Raw genomic sequence first — 15400 nt, forward strand, 5'->3', positions numbered from 1 at the left:
AAAAGGGCGCGCTTCGGTGGCGGCTCGGTGCCTTCAAGCGAAGCAAGGCGATAAAGGAGGACTTCCAGAGTGAAGCCTACGATCAAACGCTGAGCGCCCTGCTCGCATTCAGGTCTTTTGTTTTGTTCCTTCATTGTTTTATTTTTCTCTGTCATCAGGAGAGGGAGCACATTTTTGCTAGAGGGGTAACGAGAGTAGAAGAAAACACGCTACAGGTTGCTCTTTGCCCTTTGCGCTTCAATGAGCTTGAGCTGCTGCCTCACGCCCAGGTCCAGCATCACGTCCTGGCTGCCACCAGGGATGGAGAGGGCCTTGAACTCGCGGAAGATGCGTTCGACGCGCTCGCCCGCGCCGCCCTTTGTGATGCCCATGCCGCCAAAGAGCATGACCGCCTCCGACACCACATACTCGAGCGTGATGGTCGATTGGGCCTTGAGCAGCGCAGTCGTGCCACCGAGTTTCTGTCGAGGGAGCAGTGCAAAGCAATGAGCATTAGTTTTGTCAAGGCAAAAAAAGCATGTGAAGAGGATCGACACGGCGACTCACCAAGTTGGACTCGGCTGTCGACAGCTGGCTGTACTGGTAGATGCTGGCCTCGATGAAGGCTTGCAGAGCCTCGGTCTGGCGAGCCATGTTTGCAATCTTGTGGCGCACGACGGGCTGCTCAATCAGAGGCTTACCGAAGGCCTTGCGCCTCTTGACGTGCTCCACGGAGTCTTCGAGGCACACACGGCAGAGGCGAATGGCGACGTAGCAGATGGTCATGCGTTCGTGTAGGAAGTTCCACATCTACGGCGAGGAGGGGCAATGTTGTGAGCATGACAGCGGTCGACAAAAGGAGAAGGAGAGGAGGAGCGAATAAAAGGGAGCCCAACTCACAATGTATTTGAAGCCCTCGCCCTCCTTGCCGACGACGTTTTCAACGGGGACCTTGACGTCCTCAAAGGTGACGTAGGTGGTGCCCGAGGCGCCGCCGCCCATCATCTTCATCTTGCGTGTCTCGAGGCCCTCGCTGCGCGGAATGACGAGGAAGGTGATGCCGCTGTGGTCGCCTGGCTTTCCGCTCGTGCGCACGGCCGTGGTAAAGTAGTCGGAGTAGATGCCGTTGGTGATCCACTTCTTCTCGCCATTGACAATGTAGTGCTTGCCGTCGGACGTCTTGACGGCCGTCGTGCCCAGGCCCGCGACGTCGGAGCCGGCGCGGGGCTCGGTGATGGCAAGGCAGATGCGCTTCTTTCCCAGCAGCAGGTCGGGCAGGAAGCGCTTCTGCATTGCCTCGGAGGCAAAGTGGACGATGGGGCCTGCTCCGTAGGCGAGCTGTGCGGCAGGACAGGAAAAATGTCAGCGCGAGAGAGTCTCCCGGGACAAGAGCGAGACAAGCACGCACACCACCGTAGTTGGCCATCATCATCTGCTGCGTACCACAGCCGCAGAGCTCGTCGATGAGGATGTAGTCGTGGAAGTGGTCCCACTCGTCGGCGGGCACACCACCGGGCAGGGTGATGTTGCCCGCCAAGTCGTGGAACTTCTTGGGGATCGTGACGCCCAGCGCAAAAGGCACCAGGAACCCGTCGCGGGCAAACTTCTTGAACAGCTCCGGGTCGGCATTCCCAGCTGGCTCGTCAATCGCCTCGTCAGCCTTGGCAGAGGAGAGCTGGACAGGTAAGACTCACAGTCGTCCCACTCTTCGGCATCGTCGGCCATGTTGTCGGCGACCCACTTCTTGACATATTCGCGAAGGGCGATGTGCGACTTCTTCTTAAAGTACGGGCTCGGAAGGCCTTGGATCCTGCAGCGCACCCTTCGTCAGCTGCCTATCTCATCTGCGGCTCACCCAAAAAAGGGAGGGCGGAGGGGGGGACGACTCACCAAGGTCTGTTGTTTACGTCAATCGCAAGAGGAGGGACCAGTCAGCTGCCGTCATAGCAAGGGCATCACGCGGCCACTCACGCCTCTGCAAAGGCCGTCGTTGACTTTGTGAGCGACATGTCTGTTCGTGGTCTAGTGTCGAGCAGCAAGGTGGTGTTTAGAGGAGAGCGATCGCTTCCCCGCAACCGCATCAAAGGGATTTTTAAGGCTGCCCGGGCGCGCCGTGGACCGGCTATTTGCTCGCTCTGTCCGCCCGGCTCATCGTCGACAAACCAAGCGGACGCGAACTTTTATCGCGCGCACGGGCCAGCTTTGCTACTTTTGATTTCTAATGGCGGCCACACTCGAGGCTAGCCTGCGTTCCTTTCTGTAAGCCGGCTGTGGTCAGCCAAGGCCAATCAGAAAGAGGTGTTTGTGAGAACTGGACATGTTTGCGACATACGAACAGCTACCTTTGTGCGCTCAGCCAGGTCACCCCTTCAGATGATTACAATGCGTATCGTGGCCTCGGGCTTTACAGGACGAAGGCGGTGCCATCCTGGACCACCTCATTGTTGACTCACCATAGCCTTTGCGAGCTGCACTGCCATTCCAACGATGCGAAGTCACACTCGACTCACTCACCCCCTCATCTCTTTTACATTCGCAAAGTGAAGGCATTGAGTCGCGCTTGCCTCGGACTCTTGACCTGCAAGACGCCCCTTTGTCAGAAAAAAATAAAGCCACGCTCTCGGCTCGGTCGAAGCCTACTCGAAAGCGCCAGCATCACACTTCCCGGAATGCAAGTCATCTTTCAAAGCCGAGTTGTCACAGCCCTCGGACACCAGCCCATACATGCCAGCATTTGACTCAGCCAGGCATCGCTCTTGTCTATATAAATTGCTCGCTTTCTAGTCCTTCTCCCTCTTTTCTTCGTTATACAGGTCTTCATCTGCTTGCCACTGCGACACTGGTGGTCGCTCCTTTACAGACAGGACCCTCGACATGCGTCTTTGCCCTCTTTTTCTGGTTATCCTTTGTGTTTGGACCACGCTGCTGCTGCTGGCCAGTAGCTGCCAGGCCGTTCGCACGCGCTTTGACCTAAGTGGCCACGAGCGTCCTGATTCATACTTTCTAGAGCCAACTTCCAGCGATTCCGGCAGCGAAAACTTTGAATACGATGCTCAGGGCAGAAACAAGCGGGCCAAAAATGTCTCCGTCCGACCAAGTTCCAAGCGCCAGAGAGGCAGTAGCGACCCGGAGGCTGACACGGACTTCGCTTTCTTAAAGAAGGGAGACAGTGATAGATGGTTCTACGATGCTGAAAAAGTCAGTGCCGGCAAAGTCGCTCAAAAAGCCAGCAGTAGCCATGGCGACAGATTTAAAGGAGCTGGCGACAATTATAAGGAAGTCACAGAGGATTGGGCTCGTTTCAAGATGGTTCTGGCGTACCGCGAAAGCGGACATGATAGTAACAAAGATGGTCTTTGGGATGAGTTCAGAGAGATCAACAAATTCGTGGATCAAATGCTTGGGCCTCCATCCACGATGAATGGAGACGACCTCTCTCGCCTGAATTTCACCAATGTGCCATTCGAGGAGGTCAATAAAGGGCAGAAGAACTTCGAAGACGCCTTCAAATGCCGGATAATCTGCGGCTGGGCCACAAGCGACACCGATTTCATTGAAGGCCAATGGCAAATCAGCGTCGTTCGGTACGTGCCTGAGGGGGGCTGGCGAAACCCATACAAGACCCCCACCGAAAGGCAGAGGGCTGCGCCCGAAAGCTCCTCCTCTTCGCTAGCCGCCAGTGTGGTCCAAGAACCAAAGGAGTCAAGTTCAATTTTGAACGCCTTGAATGGCCATCTGATGAGCAAGTGTCTCCCAGGCCGTCGCTAGTAACGGAGCAGTGGCTCAGCCGTCCGGAAGGGTTCACGGATCTGATCTTTTTCAACGTGCCTGTGCATCGGGCAAAGCGTGTGCGAGACCTCATCACCAAGCAGTCCTGGGACGGCGGTAAAGTCCCACACATGAAATTTTTGTTCGGCGGAACGAAGGACAAGTGTAGTCTCAGGCTCCGCGGAAAGGATGAAGCCCGCTACGTGTACTATTGATAGGTCAAAAAGGCTTTTGCTTTCTTTCCTTGCTCAAACTGCTACACTCCGCTTCCACTGCCAAATCAGCTAATTGTATGAGGTATAAGAGAGCTCAAGGGATTATTGAAACGAGACTTGATTGGCAGTAACGACGCCAATTCGCTCCTAAGAAGAAAGTTTCACCCGTGATAAGCTGTGCGTGACAAGGCGTGTTGTTTGTCCTCACGCGAAACGAAGAGTGAGAAAAGGCGTATAAAAATTGGGTGGAATGATGAAGATCACCGCAGTTGTGACGGAGGAGTAAGTACAGAAGCGAAAGAAAGAGATGAAGAACGTTAGACACAAATGCTGGCGACATGTGTGAGGGTCGTAGAGCTCCTCGTGCTTGATATTACACTCCCACATTTGCTTTGTCGCCCCCGTACAGTGTGCCTTGGCACAGCGCATTTTTTTTCTTTTAGTTTCTTCGAAAAGACCACTTCGTAAGAGGAACATGGCCCTACTTTTGTAAAGCTATTCTCCTTTGTCCAGCAGGACTGTCAAAGCAAGCGTGTGAGGAAGCTGTTGCCTGAGCAAACGAGGGCTATCAAGACGACTTCTGAGACACGAGGGGAAAAGAGAAAGTACAGGAAAAGGGCTCGTTTTTTTTAGAGGAGGCGACCCTCTACATCACACAGCTTATCTCTGGAATTCGTGCCAGATTGCGTGCCTCAGAAGCCCGGGGCTGAAGTTTCGTTGCTGTAAAGCCGGACGTCCGGGGGCCGAGTGGTAGCAGGTGCCGTAAATAAACAGAAAACAGGAAATAAACAGGGTATTGGGGCGTTGCAGACGCTCCGCGCCCTCGACCCTGATGAAGGAGAACGGTAAGTCATGGGAGCCTCGTACTGGTGGTGGCGCCACGTAAGTACTGTATGTCATCTTTTCACCGCCTTCAGACACAAAATTTCAGTCCTTTGGCGTCCGGGCTTCAGCTATTCCACAACATCGATTCATTCGGACAAGCGTTGCTCTGCGATGCCTGTCCTATATAACCAGCTCACTTTTCTATTAAACTTCCCCTCTTCTCTTCATCTCAAAGCAGAAATTTCTCCGTACTTCCTTGACACAGGTGCGCTTTTTTTTACAGACACGACTGTTCATCATGCGTGCCCGTCTTCTCCTCGTGGTCGCCCTGAGTATGCTCAATTCGCTGCTACTGCTGGCCAGTAGCTGCCAGGCCACGCCGCTCCACCTAGGCCAGAATGGGCGCACACGTCTTGCTCCCTTCTTTCTGGAGCCCCCTTCCAGCGAATTTGGCAGGAGGAACATCGATCACGATCTTCATGGCAGCAAGGCACAGAATGATGACCATTTCGGCCAGGCCCTTTCCAGTCGACCTATTGCTATATCCAAGAGAAGCAGCAGCGACCAGCGTGCTCATATGGACTACACCTTCTTCAAGAGGGGAGACGGTCATAGCGACGGCCACGTCGCTGAAGAGATCAGTGCCAGCGAGGACGCTAGAAAAGCCAGCGACAGCGTTGAAGGAGCCAGCGATCGCAACGACGCAACAGCAGCCAGCGTTAATCATGACGACGTCTTTAAAGAAGTCGTCGAAGTCCGTAAAGAAGTCACAAAGAATTGGACTCATTTCAAGAAGGTTCTGGAGCACCGCCGAAGCAATCAGCTCAAGAGAAGGAACTGGCGACTTTCAAATGAGATCAACAAGTACGTGGATAAGCTGCTCGGTCCTCCATCGACGAGCATTGGAGACGACTTTTCGCGCCTAAATTTTACCAATGTACCACCTAAGGTGGTCAAAGAAGAGCTCAAGAAGTTCGAAAACGCCTTTGCGAACCGGTATATCTGCGGCTGGGCCAAAGCCAGAGCCATTCGCACTGGAAGGAAATGGCAAATTAGCGTCCTTCGGTACGTGCCTGAGGGAGGCTGGCGAGACGCATCCAAGACCACCGGGCAAGACACAAACGAGACCACCTCCAGAAAAAGAAAAAGGAGGAAGACTACGCCCGAAAGCTCCTCCTCTTCGCAAGCCGCTAATGTCGTCAAAGGGCCAAAAGAAGTCAAATTTAACTTTGAGCGACTTGGCTGGTCATCCGATGAGAAGGTGGAGCTCACACCGTGGCTTATAAAGGGGCAGTGGCTAAGCCGTCCGGAAGGGGACACGGATCTGATCTTTTTCAACGTGCCTAAGGGTCAGGCAGCGCGTGTGCGTACGCTCATCACCGAGAAGTGGGGCAGCAATGACATCCCAGAGGTTGAAGAACTTTACTCCGAGAAGGAGGGCATGTGTCTTCTCAGGCTTAGCGGAAAGGATGAATTCCGCTTCGTGTACTAGGTGAAAAAGGCTTATCCTTTCCTTCGATGCTCAAAATGCTATACTCTGCTTCCACGACCAATCCATCTACTTAATATGAGGATCAGAAGAGTTCAGGGCGCAACCTTTGAGAGCTGAAATGAGAGTCTATTGGCATCAATGACCTCCATTTCCTTCCTCTTCAAAGAAGCGATAGGATGTGCGTGGTAGGGCGTGTCGTCCTCCTCACGCGGAATGTAGACCGGAGAAAAGCGTATTAGGAAGGAATGGTGTAGCGTTGAGGTACGCCGCAGCAGTGACGGAAGAGTAGGTACAAAAGCCAAAGATACAGATGAAGAGCGGTAGACACATATGCTGGCGTCATGTGTGAAAGTCCTGAAGCTCATCATGCTTAATTTCAAGCTCTGCAATCGCTTTGTCAAACCCGTGCAGTGCCTTGGCACCTCTCTTCGTTTTTTGACTACCTTATTAGGTTAGGGGCTCGCTTTTCTTGAATCGTTCTCCTCTTCTCAGCAGGAAGTTTTAGAGAACGGGTGTGAGGAAGCTGTCGCCTGAGCGAACGGGGTTAAATGGGTGAACTCTTGGGTGACGAGATGAAAAGAGAAAGTACAGGGAAAAGAGCTCATTCTTTGGGGCAGGCGGCGCTCTACAACACCTAGCTTATCTCTAAGTTTCGTGCCGAGTTGCGTGCTTCAGACGCCTGTGGCTGAGGTTTTGTTGCTGTAAAAACGGTTGTCCTGGGGTCGAGTGACAACAGGTGCCGTAGACAAATAGGGCTCAGGAAATAACAGGGGATTCGGGGTGTCGCAGACGCTCCGCGCCCTCGACCCTGATGAAGGAGGTCAGTAAGTCACGGGCGCCTCGTGATGGCGGTGACGCCACGGAAAGTGTGTCGTCCTTTCACCGCCTTCAAATTCGAACTCTCAGCTCCGGGAAGTGTGACTTTCAGCTGAGCGTTGCTCTGCGAAGCTTGCCTTATTTAACAGACCCACTTCCTGTACTTTTCCTCTCTTCCCTTTTTCTCAAAGCAGAAATCTCTCTTGTTCGAAACAGGTGCGCTTTTCCTCACAGACATATCTCCTCAACATGCGTGCTCGTCTTCGTATCGTGTTCGCCCTGAGTATGTGGACCTTTTTATTACTGCTGGCTAGTAATTTCAAGGCGACAGCCATCGACTTAACAGAGAGTGGCGAAAAGCCTCCTGCTCCATCTCTCGCTTTCCAGTTCCGTTGGCTGGACAGAAATGACCAGGAATTCTCAGTCCGACGAACTGACATGCGCAAGAGAGGAAGCAACGATCAGGAAAGTGGCGTCAACTACGCTTTCTTCAAGAGGGGAGACGGTGTTAGCGACAGCGACGATGCTGAAATGGTCAGCGCTGGCAAACGCGCTAGAAACCTCAGCAACAGCGATGATGCTGAAAGAATCAGCGATGGCAAACCCGCTAGAAAATCCAGCGACAGCGCCAAAGAAGATAACAATAGTAATGATGCTGAAGAAGCCAGTGACAGCGATGGTGAAAGCGTCAAAAAAGCTGGCGACGTCCGTAGAGAAGTCACACAGAAATGGATTCGATTCGAGATGATTCTGAAGCAACGCGAAATCAGACACAAAGATCCAAACCTCTCTTGGAGTCTTCCAAAAGAGATCAGAAAACTCGTCAATGAGATGCTCGGCCCTCCATCGGCGGAGGCTGGAGACGACTTTTCGCGCCTGATTCTTATCAAAGTACCACTCGAGAAGGTCGGCAGAGAAGTGAAGAAGCTCAATAACGTCTTTACACGCTGGCAAGACTGCGGATGGGCTAAGGCCCAAGCTATCTCCAATGAGGACAGCATAGGAACAATTAGCATCCTTCGATACGTCCCTGAGGGAGCATGGCCAGAGCCAAATGAGACTCACAATCTCTTTGAGGGTCAGACGACCGGAAGCTCCTCCTCTTCGCTAGCCGTCAATGTGGACCACAAGCAAAAGCTGGTCAAATTCAACTTTGAGCACCTTGGCTGGCCATCCGATAAGGACAAGCCCCCCAGACCGTGGCTCATAAAGGAACAGTGGAACAGCCGTCCGGAAGTGAACACGGATTTGATCTTTTTCAACGTGCCTCTGGATCAGAAAGAGCGTGTAATTGACTTCATTGACTCGGGATTCTTCGACCATTCAAAACCAGAGGTAGACGTTTTGTCCTCCAACAAGAAGGGCAAGTGTCGTCTTAGGCTCCGCTTGCGCTCATATTGACGCTAAAGTGAATCAATTTACCTTGTTGCCCACACTGCAAGTCTCTGTTTTGCCTGATTCGCATCATTTCTTTGAATTTCCCACTAAGAGGAGCGCTGGTCTCAGGGCTTTCAATCGATGGGAGGCAATGACAACGATTTTTCTTCTCCAGACAAAGTGATAGAACCTGCGTGTCACGGCGGTTCGAATGTATCCTGCATGAACTGTAGACCAGGTGAAGGCGTGTAGTGAAGAAGAGGTGGAAGAGCCAACGTCGCCGCAGCAGTGACTGAGGAGCAAGTACAGAAGCCCAAGAAAGAGATGAATAGCAGGAGACACAAATTATGGCGTTGTGTGCGAAGATCTCAGAGCCCAGCATGCGCTGACACAAAGCTCCACAGATGCTTTGGCGTTTCTGTGCATTGACTTGGCACAACGCTTAGTATTTTCTAGTCTCTATGAAAAGCCACTTCGTAAGAAGAACATGGCCCGACTTCTCTGAAACCATTCTCTTCGTCCAGCAGGACCGTCAAGAGCAAGGGTGTGAAGAAGCTGTCGGCTGGGCGAACTAGGGCCATCAGGATGTATTCTGCGACAAAGAGAAAAGAAAACTCATTCTCCGTGACGTCATCGCCCGCAGGAGTCGCCCGTGACTTCGTTTTTCCCTGTAAAGGGCCGAGGGCGCCGGGCGTCCACACCGCCCTAAATCCCATGTTTACTTCTGAAGTCCCATTTGTCAACGACAACTGCAGTCTCTGCAACCTCCGGACGTCCGAAGCACGCAATCTGGCTCGAAATTTAAGTAAGCAGGGCCTTGTAGAGCGACGCCTGTTCTCAATAAGGTGCTCTTTACCCTGTGTCATCCTTTCACCGCCTTCAAACACGAAAACATCGCCCTGGGACGTCCGTGCTTCAGTTACCCTCACACCATCGATTTACTCAGCCGAGCATCGCTCTGCGACCCTTGCCTTATTTTACCAGCTCACTTTTCTGCAAGATTTCCCTCTTCTCTTCATCTCAAGGGAAAAATTTCTCCAATCCTTCTTCGACGAAGGTGTGCGTTTCTTCACGGATACGACTACTCATCATGCGTGCCCGTCTTCTCCTCATTGTCGTCCTGAATATTTGGACCTCGCTTCTACTGATGCCCAGTAATTGGAAGGCAACACCCTTCGACCTAGCAGAGATTCGTGACACGCCTTCTCCTCCGACTCTCCCTTTCCCGATCCAACGGATGGACAGAGATGACCATGACTTCTCCATCCGTCCACGTGACAAGCGCAAGAGCAGCAGCAGCGATCATGTTGCTAAGCTCACCGACAGATTTCTCAAAAGGGGTAATAGGGACCTTGACAGCGACGGCTCTGCAGAAGTTGGCCATGAGAGCGGCGCTAATGAAACCAGCGACAGCGATAGCGACGGCTCCACTGACATAAATGACGACAATGACGCTAATGAAACCGGCGGCAGCTATGGCAAAAGCGTAAGGGAAGTCACAGAGGAATGGCCTAATTTCCAGAAAGCTCTGGAGCAACGCAAAAAAGCCATTGACAAGAACCTCCATGGTTATTGGGCACCCGGGGAAGAGACCAACAGACTCATCGACCAGATGCTTGGTAATCCATCGACGGAGGCTGGAGAAGACTTATCGCGCCTGATTCTTACGAAGGTACCACTCAGCGAGGTTACAAACCACGTTAAGGATCTTCATGCCATCCTTCTGGGCCGCCTTGTCTGCGGATGGTCCAAAATCAAAGCTATTTCTGAAGAAGACTGCTTGGGACGAATAGAGATCCTTCGGTATGTGCCTGAGGGAGGCTGGCCAGAGGCAAAAGAGACCTCCGATCGCCTTAAAAGACAAAAAGTCACTACTAGAAGCACATCTTCGCCAATCGTCCAGACAGAAGATACAGACAATGACAGGGAAGCAAACGCTGTCAAGTACAATTGGAAGCGCCTCGATTGGCCAATGAAGGGTGTGGGAATTCTTGAATTGCAGAAGAAGAGACAATATATCCGCAATCAATGGGAAGTTCGTCCAAAAGGAAAGACAGGATTGATCTTCTTCAATGTACCTTCGGGCAAAGTCAAGCGAACGACACACTTTCTTGACCACTCATTCGGCGACGGTTCGGAGGTAGAGGTGAAGGTATTACCCCACAAGGATTCAGACGAGAAGAACACGCATCGTCTCTGGTTCTACCGTGAAATTCCCGACCACCGCCGTGGATAAGGCATGCTTACACCCCTACTCAATACTATTCTCTGAATTCATTGCTATCTCTCCTCCATTCCCTTTTCTTCACTTATAAAGCGCCAGTCTCAGGTTTTCATGGCGCTACACACAACAGGAAGTATCGAGAATGGACGGGTAGAGATAACACCAAGTTCCATTCTCGTCTTTTCCTTTGTTAGACTAAACAATGGGCTTTGCGTGATGCAACACGTCGTGACGAGATGAATTTGTCGCAAAGTGTGCTTGAAAGGATGAGATGCGCCACAGCAGGCAACAAGGAGTAGGTACAGAAGGTCAAATTAAAAATGGGTGGAACAGTAGGCGGAGCGAATGCTGGCGTCAGATGTGAAGCTTTAAAAGCTCTGCATGGTTGATCCTAAGCTCACAATTGCCTTGTTCGTTCCCCCTCACGATGCTGCAACGCAGCGCTTTCTTCTCCTTTGAACTCCTCGAAAAAGAAATATTTCACTTCATCAGGGTAGAGCATGCGACGGGTATATTTCTTTGGTGACCAGCAAGACTGTCAGGAATGAAAGGGACGGGGAGTCAGGGGTGTCTCATCCGGACGACGCCCCTGTAAGTCTGTCATCGTATTACAGGCTCTTTCCATCGGTTGCCTACATACACAAACTTCAGCCCTCGGACGTCGGGGCTGCAGCTGTGCTACATCATCACTCTACTCAGCGACGCCTGTCCTATCTAACCAGCCTACTTCTCTGTACCTTTCCCCAGTTGCCGTCCCACAATCCTTCTTCGACATAGGGGTACATTTCCTCATCGACACAGTCCACACCATGCGGGCTTGTCCTCTCCACCTGGTCGCCCTGGTTATGTGGACCTCGTTACTAATGCTGGCCAGCAAATGCATGGCCATACCCCTCGAAATAAGTCAGGGGGACCACATACCTCCTGCTCCATCTTTTCCACAAAGCTTTTATAGCAATCTCGGCAGGCGGAACATCCAAGACGATACTCATTGCAGCGATACGCAGGCCGATGACGCTTTGCAGCTCAGTCGGGAGGACAGAATTGAACAGAACTTTTCCGTTCGACCAAGTGACTTGCGCAAGAGAGGTAGCGGCGAAGACGATGTTGAAATGATCGACGCACTTCCCGAACTCCGTAACAGCGAAGGCGGCGACATGAAGATGACCGTCAAAGTAATTGAGAAGTGGCAGGATTTCCTGCGGACCTTGAGATTGCTGAACGAAAACAGAGGGCATAGTCCGATAAGGATTCAGGAGCTTATTGACCAGAGGCTTGGTCCTCCTCGGACGAGAGAGGGAGACGATTTATCAACTATGTTCCTCATTCATGTACCATTGAAGGGTATCGATGAATGGGTTAATAACTTGAAGACCGAGCTCGAGGATCGGCGGTTGTGCGGCTGGCTTAAAGCTGAGGTCCTTCCCAAGGGCAGAGCCACCTCCAAAGGCAGAGCTACCTCCAAAGCCAGGCCCATCTGCAAAGCCAGACCCACCTCCAAAGCCAGACCCACCTGTAAAGCCAGACCTATCCCCACGATCCGAGCCACCTCGAAGGCCAGTTGCCGTCAAGTCACTAAGGATGGAATGGGAGTCGTCAAAATTGTTCGATACGTGCCTGAGGGAGCCTGGCCAGAGCCCGGGGGAGCACGCAATCGCGTAAAGGGTCGGATACTAACGACCGGACAGAGGTCCTGTTCGTCAGCCCCCATTATGGACAGCACAAGCCATGATAGTACGGAAAAAGCAGTCAAGTTCAACTGGGAGCACCTCGGCTGGCCCAATGACGGGCAACCTGCGGAAATTTCGTGGATAATAAAAGATCAGTGGTACAGCCGTCCGAAAGGCAACGTAGACTTGATTTTCTTCAACGTGCCCCCGGACGAGGGCAATCGAGCGCTCACGTTCATTGACAGGACGTGGCCCATCGGTCTCACACCAAGTCCCACACCGGAGGTGCTCGTGTCGATCGACGAGAACAAGAAGTCGCGCCTCAGGCTCCACCGACAGGATGACTGGATACGATGTTAGCTGAGAGAACAGGGCACGCTTCCCTTTTGATATATCATGCGGTCTGCTTCCCGATAGTATCTTGTCTTCTCTACTTCTTCAAAAATGATGTGCCAGTCTTTGGTGATCATGGCACGACGCTAAAGATTGTACCAAAGCTTGAGTGGTAGAAATAAAGTCATTTTTCATTCTTGTCTTCCCCTTCATCAGGGTATTTGATAATTTCTGGGTGGCTTGGCGTACTGTGATGGGTGAGAGCGGTAGATGAAAAGAATCGTTACAGCAGTGAAGAAGGAGGAAGTACAGAAGCATAGGGAAACGGTGAAGAGAAAGCGACGCAAACACTGGCGCCACGTGTATAAGGTCAATTGCCCGAAATGCTTGACACCGAGGTTCCTGGATTCGCGGTGCTTCAACAAAGCGCTTGCTCTTCTATATTTGAGAAGACCGTTGCGAAAGCATAGAGTCCTGCCCGCGTGGGCTGTTCCTTTTGTGACCAGCAAGACTGTCAGGAGTAAAAGGGACGGGGAGTCATAGGCGCATCGTCCGGGCGACGACGCCGCGAAAAGCAAGTCATCCTCTTGCTGACTCTTCCCCTCGGTCGTACACAAACACATATTTTCAACACTCGGACGTCCGGAGTTCAGCTCTCCCACATCCTCAACTGACTACTCGGCCAGGCTTTACTCTGCGCCGCCTATCCTATCTAACAAGTCCGGTTCTCTGTACAGTACATCTCCTTTCCTCCCCTCCAATTAGAAGTCTCTCCAGAAACCCTTCGCTACAGAAATACGCTTCACAGACACGACTCCTCGACATGCATTCCCATTCTCTTCTTATGGTTGTCCTGAGTGTGTGGTTCTCGCTCCTACTGCTGGCCAGTAGCTGCCAGAATAAACCCCTCGACTTAGGCCAAAATGGCTGCATGCATCCAGCTCCATCTTCTCTTCAGTCCTTTGTCCAGGAAGTAGGCCGGAGGAGCTTCGACGACGATAGCTATGGAAGTAAGACCCAATACGACGATCTTATCCAGCTCGAAAGGGTGGAAGAAAAGAAGCGCGAATTTTCCGGCACACCAAGAACCATGCGCAAGACAAGCGGCAGCGATCAGCGTGCTGACACAAGCGACTCCTTCTTTAAGAGAGAGGAAACTGACAGCGAGCGCGTTGGCACCGTGGAACTCACACAGACATGGTCTCACCTTCAAGAGCTTCTGAACCACCGAGAACAGATTGCAGCAACAAGAGAGCGCCATTGGGACAGTGATAAAGACACATACGAACTCATCGATGAAATGCTTGGTCCTCTGTCATCGGGGCCTGGAGACCACTTTTCCGGCATGATTTTTATCGGAGTACCACAAGATGAAATCAAAGTACATGCTAAGCAACTCAACTCTGCCTTCCGGGGCCGGCCCCTCTGCGGCTGGCTCAAAGCCCAAGTCTTAAGCGATGAGGACACTTTGAAACTGATCAGAGTCCTTCGATACGAGCCTGAGGGAGGCTGGCCGATCTTCCGCCGCGCTAAAAGACGAAGAAATCTGCCCGGGACCACCTCTTCGCCAGCCGACCAAGTGAACAATGACGTTGATGCTGCAAAAGTGGTCAAGTTCAACTGGGTGCTCCTCAGCTGGCCAAGAGATGATGAGGAATTCGCCAAACATCCGTGGATAATACGTGAGCAGTGGTACAGCCGTCCGGAAGGGAATACAGAGCTAGTATTCTTCAATGTGCCTTTAAACAAGGAAGCGCGTGTGCGTCGCTTCATTGACACGAGGTGGGGTCCGTTCAATGCAAAACCAGAGGTGCAAGTGTTGCCTGACGAGAACGATGAGAGCGACAAGTGTCGTCTCAGCCTCCACCGGGAAGATGATGGAGTCCGCTTGTGGAAATAGGAGAGAACGGCTCCTGCTTTCCCTTGTTGCATATTGCTAATGTTCATTCCCTTATGTAATCATCTCCTTTTCATGGTTCTACCGAAGAGTAGCGTTGGTCTCAAGCGGTCAGGGTGTGAGCTTTGAAAACGAAAACGAAAACCATTTGTTGGGTAGCAACCCCTCCAATACTTTTTCGACATACAGTAGATTTAGCCTTCTTCATCTCTGTCCCTCTCCAAGTAAGATCGGCCCACTTTGAGAAAGATCGAAGTGAAAGCACCGGAGGGAGAATGGGACCATATCGTTCGTCAAATCACGGTCGCTCTCGAACGACAACAAGAAATGCGCACAAATATATTGATGAAGGATGATTGCAACGAGCAGCTTCAAGCGCTCCTTCTAAAGCATCTGCAGGCTTCGACACAGCGACCCTTAACTCATAAGTCGGTCATGATTTAAGGCATCGATCATGGACGAGAATTGGCACGCTCTGAAAGCGCAGAGCAAAGCAAGCTAGCCCTTTCTCTTTGTTTTCAGTATTACCACATCTTCTACTGCCCCTAGAGGTCGAATCTAGCGCTCACCCTCTTCTTCAAGGCACCACAATGTTATTAATGTTCTAATAATTCATGGGTAGCAACAACATCAGATATACTCTCGTCTTTCCACCTCAAGGCAAGGCCCGACTGCACAGCTGAGCTCTGTCGTGCGGTGCTTCGGCGTGGTGCCCCTTTCCTCCTTTACTCTCTTACTCCCTTGTCCTCCATGACGCCATTATCCTCACATGAAATTGACGCCTGACTTTCGTCCGTCTTGCAA

At 51.8% G+C, this 15400-nt stretch overlaps 7 protein-coding genes across 7 annotated transcripts; 6 read left to right on the plus strand and 1 right to left on the minus strand.

The window, feature by feature from the left end:
• Nucleotides 1-122: 122 nt before the first annotated feature.
• On the minus strand, nucleotides 123-2093 carry FA10DRAFT_269299 (acyl-CoA dehydrogenase NM domain-like protein). The gene is made up of 7 exons (XM_025522695.1): nucleotides 1951-2093; nucleotides 1870-1875; nucleotides 1674-1789; nucleotides 1388-1614; nucleotides 880-1317; nucleotides 547-789; nucleotides 123-461 (listed from the first exon to the last, which is right to left on the minus strand). Exons 1-7 carry the CDS (start codon nucleotides 1986-1988, stop codon nucleotides 210-212), a joined length of 1320 nt encoding a protein of 439 aa, XP_025374527.1. The 5' UTR covers nucleotides 1989-2093; the 3' UTR covers nucleotides 123-209.
• Nucleotides 2094-2853: 760 nt separating this feature from the next.
• On the plus strand, nucleotides 2854-3962 carry FA10DRAFT_262498 (hypothetical protein; the record flags this gene model as incomplete). The annotated part of the gene is made up of 2 exons (XM_025520128.1): nucleotides 2854-3563; nucleotides 3737-3962. 2 exons carry the CDS (start codon nucleotides 2854-2856, stop codon nucleotides 3960-3962), a joined length of 936 nt encoding a protein of 311 aa, XP_025374528.1.
• Nucleotides 3963-5085: 1123 nt separating this feature from the next.
• FA10DRAFT_288772 (hypothetical protein) lies at nucleotides 5086-6279 on the plus strand (the record flags this gene model as incomplete). Its single annotated transcript, XM_025524236.1, has 1 exon — nucleotides 5086-6279. One exon carries the CDS (start codon nucleotides 5086-5088, stop codon nucleotides 6277-6279), a length of 1194 nt encoding a protein of 397 aa, XP_025374529.1.
• A 1065-nt stretch (nucleotides 6280-7344) lies between these two features.
• On the plus strand, nucleotides 7345-8496 carry FA10DRAFT_296960 (hypothetical protein; the record flags this gene model as incomplete). Its single annotated transcript, XM_025524515.1, has 1 exon — nucleotides 7345-8496. The coding sequence occupies one exon, from the start codon at nucleotides 7345-7347 to the stop codon at nucleotides 8494-8496; it is 1152 nt and encodes a 383-aa protein (XP_025374530.1).
• Nucleotides 8497-9476: 980 nt separating this feature from the next.
• Nucleotides 9477-10708, plus strand: FA10DRAFT_296961 (hypothetical protein; the record flags this gene model as incomplete). Its single annotated transcript, XM_025524516.1, has 2 exons — nucleotides 9477-10275; nucleotides 10399-10708. Exons 1-2 carry the CDS (start codon nucleotides 9563-9565, stop codon nucleotides 10706-10708), a joined length of 1023 nt encoding a protein of 340 aa, XP_025374531.1. The 5' UTR covers nucleotides 9477-9562.
• Nucleotides 10709-11505: 797 nt separating this feature from the next.
• Nucleotides 11506-12726, plus strand: FA10DRAFT_262502 (hypothetical protein; the record flags this gene model as incomplete). Its single annotated transcript, XM_025520129.1, has 1 exon — nucleotides 11506-12726. One exon carries the CDS (start codon nucleotides 11506-11508, stop codon nucleotides 12724-12726), a length of 1221 nt encoding a protein of 406 aa, XP_025374532.1.
• A 796-nt stretch (nucleotides 12727-13522) lies between these two features.
• FA10DRAFT_296964 (hypothetical protein) lies at nucleotides 13523-14600 on the plus strand (the record flags this gene model as incomplete). The annotated part of the gene is made up of 1 exon (XM_025524517.1): nucleotides 13523-14600. One exon carries the CDS (start codon nucleotides 13523-13525, stop codon nucleotides 14597-14599), a length of 1077 nt encoding a protein of 358 aa, XP_025374533.1.
• Nucleotides 14601-15400: the final 800 nt, after the last annotated feature.

This window comes from Acaromyces ingoldii, assembly GCF_003144295.1.
Source record: "Acaromyces ingoldii strain MCA 4198 unplaced genomic scaffold FA10scaffold_7, whole genome shotgun sequence".
Lineage (NCBI taxonomy): Eukaryota > Fungi > Basidiomycota > Exobasidiomycetes > Exobasidiales > Cryptobasidiaceae > Acaromyces > Acaromyces ingoldii.